This window comes from Sturnira hondurensis, unplaced genomic scaffold, assembly GCF_014824575.4.
Source record: "Sturnira hondurensis isolate 20B ecotype Veracruz unplaced genomic scaffold, ASM1482457v3 Scaffold0018728, whole genome shotgun sequence".
NCBI classification, from domain to species: Eukaryota; Metazoa; Chordata; class Mammalia; order Chiroptera; family Phyllostomidae; genus Sturnira; species Sturnira hondurensis.
In genome coordinates, this window is record NW_028091359.1 from 7,466,129 (window position 1) to 7,482,876 (window position 16,748).

At 38.5% G+C, this 16,748-nt stretch overlaps 1 protein-coding gene across 5 annotated transcripts in view; it reads left to right on the top strand.

Moving 5' to 3' along the window:
* The window catches only part of HELZ (helicase with zinc finger), a 154,331-nt gene extending 139,836 nt beyond the window's left edge, over nucleotides 1-14,495 (top strand). For 4 of the 5 annotated variants that reach the window (XM_037070179.1, XM_037070181.1, XM_037070180.1 and 1 more), the window contains 2 exons: nucleotides 7,490-7,742; nucleotides 11,443-14,495. In XM_037070179.1, the coding sequence (XP_036926074.1) occupies nucleotides 7,490-7,742; nucleotides 11,443-11,780 (591 nt within the window). In that variant the 3' untranslated portion in view covers nucleotides 11,781-14,495. The remainder of the gene's footprint in view (nucleotides 1-7,489; nucleotides 7,743-11,442) is intronic. The other variant, XM_037070182.1, reaches the window with a different exon arrangement.
* Nucleotides 14,496-16,748: the final 2,253 nt, after the last annotated feature.

The following is a 16,748-nucleotide window of genomic DNA, read 5'->3' on the forward strand; positions in this document are numbered from 1 at the left end:
CTATGGAAGTCTAGGATTTGTTGATGAAGCTGCAGTGTTGCTCTTGTTGGGCTAGCCCTTATAATGAAGGTGGGATGCTAAAAGTCACCTGTTCTGATCCGCTTTCAGTAAGTCAGCACTTAGTTTCCTCATGTTAGAGATGATATATATTATCTGTGATGAATCCTCTTGGAAATACTTCTTGTCTCTATGTTGGCTTTTGAACAAAGACAATTTTGGCCCATCTGTTCATTTTCATATTTTCCTTCAAGCAACTGTAGTTTTGAAATTAGTTGATGGTTTTGATTTCAATACTGTTGTCTAATTATCCCATCCCAAATTCCTTTTATGGAGCAAAGTATTGTACAAATGTAGCTTTAAGTTTATATATGTGGCTGATTGACATATTCTGCTTATTGTGACTTCAGAAGTAGGTGGTAGGAGCTCATGACTTGTGTGGTGTGATCAGGAGGTGACCCTGCTGTCTTCCCAGCAGCGTCTTCTCAGAACCATCGTTAATGTGTGGTGTCTAATAAGCCTAATGCACATAACCGAAATGGTGATCACCAAATTAATAAATTAGACCCCTATTCATACTTAAATTATCTAAGCTAATCATTTACATGAGATGTTCTGTTGTAATTAAAGTTTCTGGCACCATAGTTAATGAGACTTGGAATTTTTACGAGAGCATTTAGTTCTTCCTTAGATTAGCTTTGATGGTATAATTATAAATAGAGCCCTAATTAATTAAGTTGCTGACCTTTCCCCCAGTTATATATACATACACATGTGCAGTGGCTTACTAACCTCATACATTAGGGCTATACCTTATAAGACAGTGGTAAGCATTTTAAATTAGGAATTTATGCTTAAACTGACAACCATCTTCAACACTAGAAATTAATACATGAATTTAATCACTTAGTTTCTCCTTAAATGGCTTTGAAATTTTAGCATTATATTTTGATATTTAGAAAAAGATATCAGTGGGCTTAGAAAATCATGATCATATGTTTAACAATGTAATGATTCCACAGTTTAACATGAGGAGTTTCTATAAACACACAAATGTGGAGTTGAACCCAGATAAGGATCTCTGATAGAGGAGGATGTGCTGTTAGCAATTAGTAATGAAATCACTCAGGACCCAAGGACTGTAGATTAGACCTGAGTGTCAGGGTTGCCATCTTAATGTGAAGAAACAATCTGATTGGTAAGATGTGTATGTAGAAAGAATAGTCTGTTTATAAGAAAACTGAGAACTGGGCAAAACAATAGGAAACAAAAAATGGTCAAGAAATAAGAAAAGAAGGGAAGAAAAGTAGCTTATGTATTTATTTATTTTTTATTTTTTAAAAATATTTTATTTATTTATCTTTAGAGGGGAAGGGAAGGAGACAGGAAGAGAAACATCAATGTATGGTTGCTTCTCATGCATCCCCCGCTGGGAACTCGCCCCTGCCGGGAACTGGCCTGCAACCGAGGCATGTGCCCTGACCGGAATCGAACCGCGATCGTCTGGTTCGCAGGCCCACGCTCAATCCACTGAGCTACACCAGCCAGGGCAGTAGCTTATGTATTTAAATTGCCTAGGGACCCACACGACTGAAGTGTAGGTGGAAATATTAAGGGTATTTTCTGCCAGAAGTATTTTTGTCATTTAGGAAAGGGATCTTTTTCTAAAATTTCTGTTTTGGGTCCCTCGTGTTTCAATTTCCCTCTTCGAGGGGGGGATCTGAAACTTTAACTCATTGCCCAGAATGTATTTTATTATAGTCAATTTGCATGCTCTATAATTTTTTAATTTAAATAACTTAAATAGTTTTGTATATCTCATAACACTTGAATTGCTTTAACAAATACAGCAAATTGTTGATGATTGTTAAAATTGGTAATGGATTATATTTAGATATTTTAATAATAAAAGTTAAAATATATTCTCCTTGAGAAAGGCTTTGATTTGCCCTGGCTGGCATAGCTCAGTGGATTGAGCGTGGGCCTGCGAACCAAAGAATCGGGGTTCAATTCCCAGTTAGGGCACATGCCTGGGTTGCAGGCCAGTTCCCAGCAGGGGATGCATGAGAGGCAACCATACATTGATATTCTCTCCCTCTCTCCTTCCCTTCCCCCTCTAAAGATAAATAAATAGAATCTTTAAAAAAAAAGAAGGGCTTTGATTTGTTAAAGACTTTAAAAGCTAGAACTCTGGAACTAGACCGAAGCCTTGAAGATCATTTATTCTAAGTACTCTTTTTTAAAGGAAACTGAGGCACTAAGATGTTAGAGGGACATGCCACTTAAGCTGGTACTCCTCCTTAGAGTGGAGCTGAGCCTCCTGCCTTCTAGTCCTCTGCTGTTTCTCAAATGCCGCATTTAGATCGAATGCTTCAGATCTTAGGCTGTGAGTGAGATTCATTCCTGGAAAGTGGGAAGTGACTGCAGTTACATGAAGCAGATGTGAGGGAAGCTAAATAATGTTCTTGGGCCCAAAGAATTAAATCTTCATTCAGCTGTATGACGTTTTCCTTTTTGGAGGTGAGGGGATAGTGGGGGACAAGAGAGGGAGATGGTTCATTTTAGGATTCTTGAATCTTAAAAGCTAGCCAGTTCTGTCCTGGCCGGTGTGGCTTGGTTGGTTGGAGTGTCGTTCTGTAGCTGAAAGGTTGTGGGTTTAGTCCATGGTCTGGGTACTTACAGGAGGCAACTGATTGATGGTTTTCTCTCACATCGATGTTTCTCTTTCTCTTTTCCTCTCTCTCTAAGAACAATGAAAAAATGCCCTTGGGTGAGGATTACAAAAAAATAAAATTTATTCATTAAAAAAAATTAACCAGTTGTAGCTGCTAAATTTTTGACTGCTTGGATGATAATTTAGAGATTTAATTTAGAGATCTAATAATTTAGATATTAATTTAGAGACCTTAAATGCCAGAATATTAACGTTAATGTATTATATTTCTAAATGTTCTCCAAAAATAATACAAAAATTCTTGGGTGTTGGTTTTTAAAGCTGGGAATTTTATTTAATTGTGATAATTTTGATTCTCAAAGAAAATACGAATAGTTACAAATTGGAAGGAAACATCTCTCAACTATTTTATTTTCTACTCAAACTGGCATTTTCTCATTGTGGTCTGTAATTGACAACTCGACTGTTTCATACTCAGGAAGAGTAAACAAGTCAGATTCAGAGTAGCGCAAAATGTCAGCGCAGCGAATCTGACATTTCTTTCTAAGATATAATATTGCATTCATTCTGGTATCTCCTTCAGTATGTGGTATTTGGATGTAGAAAAATAATATTGCTTGGTGGGACAATACTGTTTACAAATTGTAAGCACTTTTGCTTGAGAGATACAAGTGGTATTTTTCTTTCTTTAGACCTAAATTGATTTTAATGCAGTTGGCATTATGTGACTTTGTGACTACAAAGGGACTATTTGAATACAAAGTCACATTCATTTCAATGTACAGAACCCAGAAACAAATGTACTATGATCTTAGAACTTAAGATAAAATTTTGATTCTATTGATTACAATTGAGTCTTATGAACCTAATGTGACATTAAAGTTGTTTTTAAAATTCTGTTAAGGTAATACATTTTATTTTTAAGATAATTATTTTAAAATAATATTAAATAGTGGAGAGTGTTTAGTTTTCTAGGCAAGAGATGATGGATTGGGTCTAGGCTTGGATTATGATACAGCAATGGGAATGGCGAGAAGGAAATAAATTTAAGACCTATTTGTAGGTAAAACCCATGGGAATTCATGATGGATTAGGTATGTGATTTGAAGTGAAATGCAGCAAAATAAAATAGTTTATTTCCACTAGCCACATTTCAGTTGCTCAGTGGCCACTTGCATGTGACTGAGGGCCACCTTACTGAACAGTGCAGATACAGACCTTCCCCACCGTCGCTGCAGCTCTAAGGAAAGACTCACACCTGTCATTCAGCTCTTCGGAATTGTCTGACACAGTTTCTTTGATGAGTTCTTAACCGTCTCTTTTTTTCTCACTTTCTGAAAGTTCTGTTGATATGTTAGACCCCCTGGCTTCTTCAAATCTCTATTTTTCCCCACTCATAGTTTGATCTTTGTATTTTTTCCTGTGTTCTGAAAGATTTCCTTGATTCTGTCTATAAACCCTTCTGTTGCATTTTATATTTGAGACCTCAAATGTTTAATTTCCAAGAGTTCTTTGTTCTGAGATTTTTTCCTTTTTCCTAGTATCTTATTTTTTGTTTTATAATTCAGTGCCTCTTCTGAGGAAACCAACTGCCAGTTTGTTGTTTTGTTTTAGATTTTTAGTAAGAATTAAAGCAGTATTTTAAAACTTTTTTAAATGTTTTAAAATGATCACTGTTACTTTTTTTTCTTGGGCTTCCCTCCTTTCCTGTTTATTTATCCTTTTGTACTGGAGATGCCCCTAAATGTCTGGTGACCTTCTGTTATCTGTGTCACCAAAAAGCAACATCTCAGGGCTGATCGCATGGCAGGACTTGCTCCGGGGGCGTTTTCATGCTTGGGTCCTTTCGGTTGTTGGGGAGGAGTGTGGAATGAGCACAGCTGTTCCTATACAGACTTTGGTTATCCCCCCCAATTTTATCCCTTCATCTTCCTTCCCTTTCCATTGTAACTGGTGTTTCTGAGGCCTGAGCCCTTGTGGAATGTTGTAGGGATTAATTCCCTTCTTGGCTGGTAGTTCCAAAGTCCAAATTATAAAACAAGCAATATTCATAGAGACTAAACTTCCACTTTTATTCTCCACCTTTAACTCATCCCTTCCCCCTGTAGATAAGCGTTACTATTAATATTTAGTTTATCCTTTTATTTTTTTGAAAATACAAGGAAATACATACACACACACACACACACACACACACACACGCTGTTTTGTACCTCGGTAGGTTGTTGCTCGTCCACAGCAGTATCTTCCTCATTCCTTCACAGCTACGTGGTGTTTTCATTACAGAGCTGCATCACAGTTCATTTCACCAGCCTCCTGTTGATGGACATTTGGATCGTTTCTAGTCTTTTGCTGTTACAAATAGTGCTTCAGTTGATAGCCTTATGCAAAAACCAAGCTTTTGTTTGTGTTACATTAAAAAATCTGCGAAGTTTTTTATTATACAAGCTATATATTAAAACTGAGAATTTAAAAATAATTACTAATTATTTAAAATTATAATAATAAATCCAGTATTTAATACAATGTTTTTATAAAAATAACTATTTTTCAAAACAAAATATCTCATGAGTGCCGTATTTTTAGTTTTGCAAATCCACTGCAGTATGTTGTTTTAGTTGAAGCATGTAAAGAAAATTCCCATCATACAGATATATACCTAAAAGGGAATTTTGGTAACTTTTACAGATAACTCTTTGATACTACACCAAAACTCAGCAGTTGGTAACTTCTTGAAGATTAGTGGCAGTATGGAATCAAAAGTCCCACTGCCATGGTTTTGGTCACAGTAAAACCCTGCAAGAGCCTAAACTCTGAGGCGGGGAGGCGCCTCTGTTTGGTGGAGCTGTGGGGCTGAGAGGGTGGGGCCAGGCCTCATTGTTTTTTTGTCTCTCTGTCTTCTTGCCCTCAACTTACTCAATCTCTTCCAGAGAATGGAAGAGGAGGGAACTTCTGAACTTAATGTGTATGGGCCAGCATTACTCTGATACCACAATTAATTAGAGGCAGAACAGAAAAGAGAAGACCGCAGACTGGTGTCAGTGAACATTGATGCAGATATCCTCAACAGAACAGTAGCAAGCTGAAGTCAGCAGTATATACAAAATAATACGCTAAGACCATGTTGAGGCTTATTCCTAGAATGCGAGGCTAGTTCAGTATTGGAAAATAAGTCAGTGTAATCCACCATACCAATGATCTAAAGAGAAAAACCACAGGTTGTATCAAGAGATAACAACAACACAAACCCCATGCATTTGACAAAACACAACATCCATTCTTTCTTGGAAAACTAGAAGTAGAAGGGAAATTCCTTAACTTGTTAAAAGTTACCTATAAAATCTTACAGCAGCCAGCATACTTAACCATATAGACTAAATGCTTTCTCTCTAAAATTAGGAACAAGGTTAAGATGTCCTATTCAACATTGTACCGGAGTCTTAGCTAGTACAGTATGGCAAAAAAAAAAAAAAAGGCAGGGGATGTAGAGATTGGAAAGGAAGAAATAAAACTGTCTCTGTTCACAGATAACATTATTGTCAAAGCACAAAAACCCAAGGAACCTTCCCACAAAACTAATCAATGAAAGTCCTATGACTAATGTGAATTCAGCAGTCTTTCAGAATATAAGGCCAGCACACACAAATCAATCTCATTTCTATAACCAACATTGTACAGTTGGACATCCAAACGTAAAAGCCAGTACCATTACAATAGGTCAAAGAACACTGAAACATGTGAAAATCTAACAAACCTGCATAGGATCTGTGTGCTGAGAACTACAAAACTGCTAAAATGTAGTTTATTTGTTATAGAAATCACTTTGTTCAGTTGTCATTAGGATTTCCTCTGAGGACAGATCTCCTAGCAGCAAACAGTGGTTCTGGCTACAGTGGCAGCACCCTCACAGTGCCTGCAGCCACCGCCTCCACATTCATAGCCATCCCGAGCCACATGCGGCCCATGGGCTGCAGGTGGGACACCCCAGACTGAGGTCGCATACCTTACTGCTACTCCATCTGGCCTTGCCACTACAACCGGGCATGAATATTGGTCATAGCACTCAGGCGAGAAAGAATTGGAGAGTACATAGGTAGTAATAAAAAAAAAATCTTGAGATGGCTGGCAAATAGATCTTGTTGGGAGGGCTAGAGGAATAGGTTGTGCATTTTAGGAAGGAGAAAATACAAGAAGTAAGTTCACTGGGTTCCAGACATATAAAGGATATTTTTGAAGAAAGTAATGAATGTTCTATGTTAATTGAAGACTGTGAAAGAAGACGCAAAACGAGTCCAATCGGGTACTTCCCATTGGGCAGGAGGAATGATGTCTTGCCATCTGGTAGGTTTAAGGGATGATAAATTGGGAGGCTCTGAAGGCCCAGGCCCAAGAGACAAGTCCAGAATGGATGACCCTGTTCAAGATGGCCGTGATTCAGTTGGTGATGACTGTGATTTCTTTGTTTAATTGTGAACAGATATCTTTCTTTATTCTTATTCTTAATCTAATGGTACTAAAACATCAATAGCATTTAGAACTGAAGACAGGAAGTTCAGCTCCTTATGTTACAGATGAGAAAGCAGAATCAGAAATTACCTGTGTGTTGTCATTGGACTACCTACTAAGGGCCAGAACTGAGTTTTGAATCCAGGTCTCCTGACACCATGTCCGGAGCTTAGGCTGCTTCCTGGGGTGGTGTTGCAGTTGCAGAGGAGAGTGTTTTTGAGAATTTCTGCTTGGTTCAGTGAGATTGCTGTGTATCTCAGGAAGGGGATGTAAGTTTCACTGATTAATGAAATGTCCTTTTCCTTTATGTAGTATGAACCCAGAGGACCTGGTCGGCCCTTGTACCAAAGAAGAATCTCCTCTAGCTCAGTTCAGCCATGTTCTGAAGAAGTGAGTGCTCCTCAAGACAGTCTTGCTCAGTGTAAAGAGCTGCAGGACCATAGTAACCAATCTTCTTTCAACTTTCTATCCCCGGAGTCCTGGGTAAACGCCACCTCATCTACCCCCTATCAGAACATTCCGTGCAATGGATCCAGCAGGGCAGCTCAGCCCAGAGAGTTGATAGGTAAGACAAGGCGGTGGGCTGCTGAAACCATAGCTTTGAACTACTTAGCTCCTGGGTATCCATGGAGTTTTCTTCTTCCATCTCCCCCACTTGCATTGCTGTCTTTGAACAGTAGTCAATGGTCATAGCTCATGGACAGCCTCAGGCATGCTTTACTGATTTAGGACAGCACTGAGTCCGCATTTGCAGTCTGGAAGGTAAGTGGATCTGAATGTATGGGCAGCTGATCACTTTGACCTGTGAATGGATGAGAAAGGTAGTGGAACTTAAAACATATTTCTAAATACTAGTTAGACTCATTTTTGCTTGGGAAAAGTTTGTTTTCTGAGTTTTTTGTTTGTTTTGTATTTTTCAGCCTGTGACAGGTAGAGATTTTTTTTAAAAGGCATAGAAAGTCACTGGAGTCGACAAGGCTTTAGACTTGTAATATATGGTGGGGTGTCTAAAGTGTTCCTCTTTAGCCTTGAACATGAATGTACTTTTATCCTTAATTTGTTCCCTCTTTTTTTATGTGTGTATTTTGAATGTAAAGAAATGAATGATAATATTTGCATTCTCTAAGCTGTAGACTTCTTTTTGTAGGCTATAGACATTGATCTTTAGGAGTAAGTCTGTGATTTTTGGTGAATTTCTGCCCTAGTAGCAACCTTTGTATTTGAAATTAATCTTGTTCACCTTTAGAACCTGAATCCATTGTTTCTGTAACTGACCTATTTTTGAGTGTGCCATATGCATATTTTTAGAACATTAGACATGGTAGGACAAAAAGCAGTAAAAAAATGTTGACTTTGTTTCCTGGCAAGAGACATTGTCATTTTAATCTTTAAACACTCATTAGTACCTATGGTATAAGCCGCTGTACTTTTCCTGGGGTTGATCTGTGTTTTAAAGGTCTAACCTAAACACACTCATATTATCGTATTTGAGTTTCATGAGAAACATCTAAATTACAAATCACTGATGGAAATTGGTTACTTTTTCCTTGTTTTGTTTATAATAATTTATTTCAAAGCCAGATCATTTCACTCATTTTTCCATCTAAGTTTTAGGACAGCTGTTGGCCAAAGTCAATAAAAATGCGACCTGAGCAGATAAAGTAGAAAGTTCTTAAACAAATGCCCGACATGTGGTATCTTACACAAGTACAGAATTATCTTCTTCGTTGCTAGGAGACAAACTAGTATTCTTTAGTTGAAAGTAGCAGTTAAATATTAAAAAATGAATTCAAAATCACAAATATCCTGAGATACAGCTTCTTGTCTGTCAGTGTGTGCATGTACGTGTTTATTTTTGGAGGAATGTGGCAATTGCTATGGTGAATCAGCAGGAAGATATTTTCTCCACAATTGTAAGCCTGAGAGCAGAGACCATGTCTGTGACCTTTTTGACCTTTGGATTTCCCATTTTGGCACTGATCACACTTTTGGCTGCTGATACTGAAACCACGAAAACAGACCCTGTGCAGTGAGGGACTGACCCAGTCTCCCCACAGGGCATTTACACTTGGCGGTTCACCAGCACAGGTGGGGGTTGCTCTCCAACATGTATGCTTGGGTTCTGTTCACCTATCTTGATAACAAGATATACTTTATCAGATGTTTTCTTTTGATACATTGGGGAAAATTTAAGACTCTGTAGAGATATGTATTTTGAAAAATATCATTGGTTGTGAGATTAGTAAAATTCATAGATTTTTTTTTAATCCTCACCCAAGGATATGTTCTATTGATATTTTTAAAAAAGAGAAAGAGAAAGGGGGAGAGAGAAACATCAATGTGAGAAACATTGATCAGTTGTCTCCCGTATGTGCCCCAGTGGGGATCAAACCTGCAACTTAGGTATGTGCCCTGACTGGGAATGAAACACAGTGCTTTGGCGTGTGGGACAGTGCTCTAAGGAAGCCACCCAGCCAAGGCTAAAATTCATAGTTTTAAAGAATGATTTCTCTTAGCTGGTATATATGATAAATTAATAGAGGTCTTGAATTCATGGTTGGATAGGAATGTAGACATTAGGTTAAACATATTATTTTGTAAGCATTTATTATTTAAATGAAAAGATTTTAAACTCTGATTATATCATCATGAAAATAAGAACATGGTTAAATAATAAATCTTAGTAAAGTAAATAAAAGTAGTATGAGCTTGCCCTGGCCTGCATGGCTCAGTTGGAGCATCGTCCCACAACTGAAAGGTCGCCCATTGAGTTCCTGGTCAAGGCTCATGCCTAAGTTGTGGGTTTGATCCCCAGATTGGAGTGCATGTGGGAGACACCACTCAGTGTATCTCTCTCACATTGATTTTTCTCTCCCTTTCTTGCTCCCTTTCTTCCCCTTTCTCTAAAGATAAATACAATGTCTAAAAAAAATAGCTTCATTCTAAAAAAACGGTAATAACCCCAATGCTGTGATTGACTAGGGNGAGTTCCTGGTCAAGGCTCATGCCTAAGTTGTGGGTTTGATCCCCAGACGGAGTGCATGTGGGAGACACCACTCAGTGTATCTCTCTCACATTGATTTTTCTCTCCCTTTCTTGCTCCCTTTCTTCCCCTTTCTCTAAAGATAAATACAATGTCTAAAAAAAATAGCTTCATTCTAAAAAAACAGTAATAACCCCAATGCTGTGATTGACTAGGGAGGTGAATAACCATGGTTGGTTGAGTGTGAACGACAGTATCTTCCTGCAGGAAAGTTTGTCTGCGTTACCAAGACCTTCCACTGTGTGCCTGCCATGTGACCCAGCATCATGCTTCTGAGGGCTTCTCCTAAGGAAATAGTCATGAATATTCAGAAATGTTTATCTCTAATTAAACATTTATAACAGTGTATAAAAGTAAAATATTGGTTATAATCCAAATTTCTAAAAATGAGAGGTTATTTAAATAAGTTAAAAAATGTCTACATTATGTGATGCCCTTAGAAAAAATACACCAACAAATTGAGACTTTTCTCTGATATTTGGGAATATGAATGACTTATTTTCTTCTTTGGCCTTTTGCATAATTTCCAAGTTATCCCCAGCAAATATGTTATTATGATTACAATCCAGTATAACTTTAGTTAAATTCTTAAAAGATTGAAAACAAGAGCAGCGTTTGGAAACCAGTTTGGATTTAGTGAGCAGTACGTTAGAAAAGGGCGTCAGATTCTAACTGAGGGCCCTAAATGGCAGGCAGGCTACAGGAAACGGAACTCGAGCTCCTAGCCGCTTTTCTTTCACCTTATTCCATGTATGCGTGTACATTCCAAGAAAAAATATCACTCTTAAGAAGTGGAATTCAATGCTACTATTACTTAGGTTAATAATAAAAGCTATTGGGACCAGAAGTCTGCCTATACAGCTTATTTTTATATAAGAAAGAGCATGTTAGATCCCATTTTCAAACTGTGAGCAGTTAAAATAATAAATATTAAATGTACGATTGTACCAATTAGATTTTTGAAAGCAAACCTTCAGACTTGACCTTTAGTTTTTGTGTGTTAGCTATTTCAGGTCATATAGAGGATTCTTTTTTGAGTGTTAATAAGATACAGAAGGTGGGTTAGATGTGCTGTGATTTTGACTTTCTGTGGCAGAAGCTGCCTGTCCTTGTGACTGCCCTGTTCCTGAGCTCCTGGGGCTGAGCGCCAGCTGTGACACACATCAGTGAGGTGTGTGACCATCCCCGGGCCTTAATCACTGTCACTGTTTTCTGCTTCTAGCTCCGCCCAAGACCATCAAACCTCCCCCCGAGGATCAATTGAAGTCTGAAAACCTCGAGATGCCCAGTTCCTTCAACTATAATGTGCTGCAGCATCTCGGCCAGTTCCCCCCGCTCATGCCCAACAAGCAGATCGCGGAGTCGGCCAACAGCAGCAGCCAGCAGAGCTCGGTGGGCAGCAGGCCCACCATGTCCTATGCCAGTGCTCTGCGGGCGCCCCCCAAGCCCAGGCCCCCGCCTGAGCAAGCCAAGAAGAGCAGCGACCCTCTGTCCCTGTTCCAGGAACTCAGCCTGGGGAGCTCTTCGGGCAGCAACGGCTTTTACTCCTATTTTAAATAATCGCCTTTTTTCCTCAAGGGAGAATGTTTTAATTTCTGTTTGTACCGGTAGAATTAAGGTAGTTGGACTTCATCTATAGATGCAGAGTTCCCTTTGCTTTAATATTAAATACGTTCTCACTTAATTGCTTTGCTGCTAGACTTGCAACTAATTTTTTAAAAGTATATTCCATTATTTTGCATTTTGATGTGTCGGAATTTTGACAGCTTTTATGTAGAATAAAAAATATTTTTAAATTTGTGTATTGTTACATATGTTTGCATCAAGCTAGCAGCTAAGAGGTTAATTGTGCAACTTTAAAAAAAGAAAAAAGTTTGTCTAAAATGTATTTAAAAAGAAAAAAAAGTTGTAAGTAGCATTTACATTTATTCAATAATATTACCATATGCTGGGTTTCTGTACCAGAAATGGCCAGTTGATGTACAAAATGTATGTTATTTTTGCTTAAATTCATTTAAAATTTTTTAAAATAAAGGGCAGCATCTTCTAAATACTTTTAAGTTTTATCAGCTTTTTTTTTGGTGACAAGATGCTGCATTCTAAAACTTTTACAGTTTTAGACTCCATATGACGTGCTGATACAATCTCCATCCACTGTAGGATAGAGTTAGAGGCATTCTTTGCAGGTATGTTTTGTATGCCGCTGTTTTTTGTAATGTGAGAAAACATGAGCATACTTAGTTATTTTTTTGGACAAGCTACACTTCAAGCTTGTTTTTAATGTTAATTTGATAGTGTGTTTTTTTTAAACAGATCATGAAGCTGAAAAATTTTTAGGATTGTTGGTGCTTAGTAGACTTGATAACTATTTTAAAAATGCGTGAATTCAGTAAAATCCTTTTTTCCTCACTATGCATGTGCAGATGTCTGTAATCTGGCTCCCCACTCCCGCTCTAGTGGGATAAAGACTTGTGCCGCTTTAAGGTTTTTTTCCCCCTCCAGTAAAAATTTTGGTACCTTATTTGATGTTTACATTACAATGTGACATTATAAATGGCAATTCAAATATTTTGCTGTTTTGAGGAACATCATTAAAGAAAAAAATACAATGTTTTTCAAATATGCATCAAAATTCATCAAAATCTGGGGCAAAAAAACCACCCTTGTTTTTCATGTCTTTTGATTCTTCAAAAATAACCCCATTGAACTTGTACAAAAATATAAACTTTAAATAGCTATCTTAAATATTCTATGGTCTAAAAGTTGTTTTGAATGGACTTTGGTAACATCCAAAGTAGAAAAACGTTTACCCTCTTAAAACTGGTGGTCTTGTAACACTTTTGAAGCAGTGCATGCCCTTATTGTTTTCCTGAATTAGTACTACAACTTTTATACTTCAGAAGTATCTTGAAACTACAATATAACTTAAAAAAATAAGATGAGATTGGGAAACCTTGCAGACAAACCAGTGGGTCCTGGCGATTTGTTCCAAAATGGTGTTTCGGAGGGCTGCTTAGGCTCGTAAACCAGGGTTGGAAAGTGGCAAGGTGGGGAGAAAACTGCTCACAGCCCCGGCGTGTCTGGGTTTGGTCGGTGTTGGCCAGCCTCGACCCCCGTAATCAGTGCTCAGACCGCCTAGGAGGGACAGTGCCTTTCGTCAGAGGTTGTCAAGCTGTAGGACAAGTGAAGACTGCCTCTCTCTGAGTTCTGTCTGTCTGCCCGGAGCGTGGTTCACTTGTACGTGGCTTCACGTCACAGGCCGCAGGTCTCATGTGGGGCAGCAGGTGTGGGCCTGGAGGCTGCAGGCGTGGTAGTGGTTAGCGTGAGTTGCAGTTGGGAAGCGAGGCCAGCCTGTGACGGCACCGTGTTTCCTAGGTGTGGTGTCAGATCACGTCTAGCTGTGTCAGGTGTTGTCCAGCCGACTTGAGTCACCAGAGGAGAAGAGAAACGTTTTGCCATCTAGCAATGTGTTTCCAACTCGGTGACAAAACTGAAGACACAGCCCAAATGAAAGCAAGGTCCCCCCCTCAATGTGAGGATGTGAAAAAATCTGTGAAAAATCCTTCTCTGGTCCGCGGTGATTCTTCTCCCCTGAAACCCACAGGCCTCTACCACCAGCCCGACAAATGTTCAAAAGCACGTAAAGCACGTGATGATGTGAAGACAGCTGGTGCGTCAGAGCTGACCCTTTGCCATGAACTACTTGCCTAGTTTTCTGCTTTCCAGACTTGAATCTTTAAAAAAACTATCAGTTTTTAAAGTATTTGTATTTTTATTTACTTAAAGAGATCATGTGCACACCCCACCGTCTGTATAAATGCATCGGTGGTGGGAGCTTGGATAAGGAAGCTATTAAGTTGTGACGTCCCTCTTCTAAGCAGTTATTTTTTAAAAAAAACTAAAAAGAATAGGAGTCCCCTGCTCTGCTGCAAGGGTCTTTTGAGCGCTCGTTTCCTCAATGGCACCCCCAGCTGGCAGGGATGCGGAGGTTTCCACCTGATCCTCTCGGGTTCTGCTTGCTGCTTGCGGAGCTCCACCTCCAGCAGGCTCCCTCTTTCTCAGCAGTGTTTCACAGGTAATGTCTGGGATGGTTTTGAGCAAGTCTGACTGCAGGAGTCGTTGGGATTTCCCGTTGAAATGACGGGTGGCTTCTGAGGCGCAATCGTGCTCTCTTGGTCTTTTTCTCCGTGGTATTAGCGAGTACCCACAAATGAGATTTAGAAACAACCGATTTTATAGACGAGGCTCAACCTTAGAGTTCAGGTGGAACTCTTTCTTTTTTTTTAAAAGAAAACTTCGTGTTGGCTCTTGGATAACACCAGGTAATACCACCTTCCTTCTAGAACAGGTTTAACTGAGGCTAGTTCCTCACGTGTCTTTCTACTTCTTCGTTTTCATGTTATACTGAAGTTTCCTTTTCCTTGTCAGAACTAATTTTTATTTAATTTTAATTTCAGTGCTACTAAGATTTTCTTTTTTTTTTACTTGTAAGAATTCTTTTGGGTGATAGAATGTCTAAAAAGTATTTATGCTAAAATTTTTTCCTGATCTAAAAAGTAGTGCTATTTTGTTATGATTTGAAGGGCCTCATTCAATGTACCAGGGCTGTTTTCTGGTGTTTTGGTGGTCATCAGGGCATACGCCTTTCCCAATCATTATAGCAGAACTTTGTTTTCGATGAGTCAGTAGTTAATTATTGACCATTGTAATAACATGACCTTAATTTTCCTTTCCTTGGGCAGATATGCTTTCTATCTAGGTCATTTTATATATATGAAATAACAAACTGCTTTGTGGGCGTTTTCATGAGAGAGTCTAGAGTAAGTTGAGGTTTGGTATAAACACCCGTGGATCTTTTCATTTCAAAGAATTGCAGAATAAGTTAGATAAGCAGAATTCCCACTGAATAAGGATTACCTGATTAAACACAGCACTCTCCGAGACCAGTTTGTGAAATACTTTTCTTCTTTATGGAAGCATAGATGCGGCTGGGAAAGCTAAGTGAATTTTCTAACTTGGAGATAATATATAGTGTTATCTTGCTCCAGCATAGTTGATTTTACACGTTTAATAGTTTTCATGAATACATCTCAAGAGCAAAGCTATAAACATATAAGAATGTATCTCAAGATACCTTGGCTAGACAAACCCACCTTGCCTAAGGGCCAGGGCATGAAAAATAATTTCAAGATAAAGTTCAGATTTCCACAGTAATGAAGAAAATGAGATTTACTGAAAAGCCATTTAAAAAGAGACACCTGTTACACTTAGCTTTTTTTTCTGTTGGAGTTGTTTTTAAAAAGAGAATCCCAGAAAGTCTTTAAAAAATAGAAGATTAAAATGTTAAACGTATTGGGCCCTGGCTGGTGTAGCTCAGTGGATTGAGCGCGGGCCTGCGGACCAGAGGATCGCGGTTCGATTCCCAGTCAGGGCACAGGCCTGGGTTGCAGGCCAGTTCCCTGCAGGCCAACTCCCAGCAGGGGATGCACAAAAGGCAACCATACATTGATGTTTCTCTCCCTCTCTCCTTCCCCTCTAAAGATAAATAAATAAATAAAATCTTTAAAAAAAAATGTTAAACGTATTGGAAGATACAAATTGCTGCCTTAAATGTTATTTAGGTGCCATTTGTTGTTTTTTTCTTGTAGCCCCAGAAAGACAGTGATTTGTTTTCTCCGATATACCAGGCATTACTTCTTGCTGACCATCCCCTTAGCACATGAGAACCCTCCACTTCTAACACCCACTGTGTGTATGTGTGTATGTGTGTGTTCATGTTCCTAAATCCCAAGGGAATGTTTGAATGGATCTGATTTTTCTTTCTTTCCCCTTTTTGCTACCTGATCTACAAGCCACCTAGCAGTTAGAAATAATGCATAATGTCTTAACTATGATTTCTTGTTGAAAATATCACTTCCATGAGGTCAGCCACATATTACAAAGACATCAAGAGTAAGTGGCGCATTAGTCTTCACCGTGCTCAATCTATTAGGCTTCTCGCATCTTCCATTTACTTGAGGCTGGATATTTATTTGCTGAGATTTTACTGTAAAGCTGCTACATGCAGCTTACTGCTTCCTACCAGTTTAATTAGCAATTTCAAGACCATTGTTGTAAGAAGTGAATTAACATTAGCATTCTTATAAAACATATGCAGAAAATTGCATTGTTACTACTTCAAACTAGAATATCAGGTTACACAGACTGAAAACAAACTTTTAATGTAACATTTAAAATTTTTGAAATGATTGAAAATATCTACTTTGAAATAAACTTGAAAGAAACAGTCACAGGAGTTTATAAATGTTTCTTGAAAGGAGGGAGCTAACAGAAGAATCTAGACTTGGTGTGAACTGTGGTTGAATCCTAAACCCAGTGGTACAGAAGTATCTGAAGTGTCTGAAACGGGAGTGTTAAGAAAACCCAGAGACAGACTGTACTCGTAGTTTCAGTAATGAGAGCAGTAGGCCAGACTTTATTTGCAATTTGTTCAACAGAGAGATTTTATTTTGATACACATATTAAGCA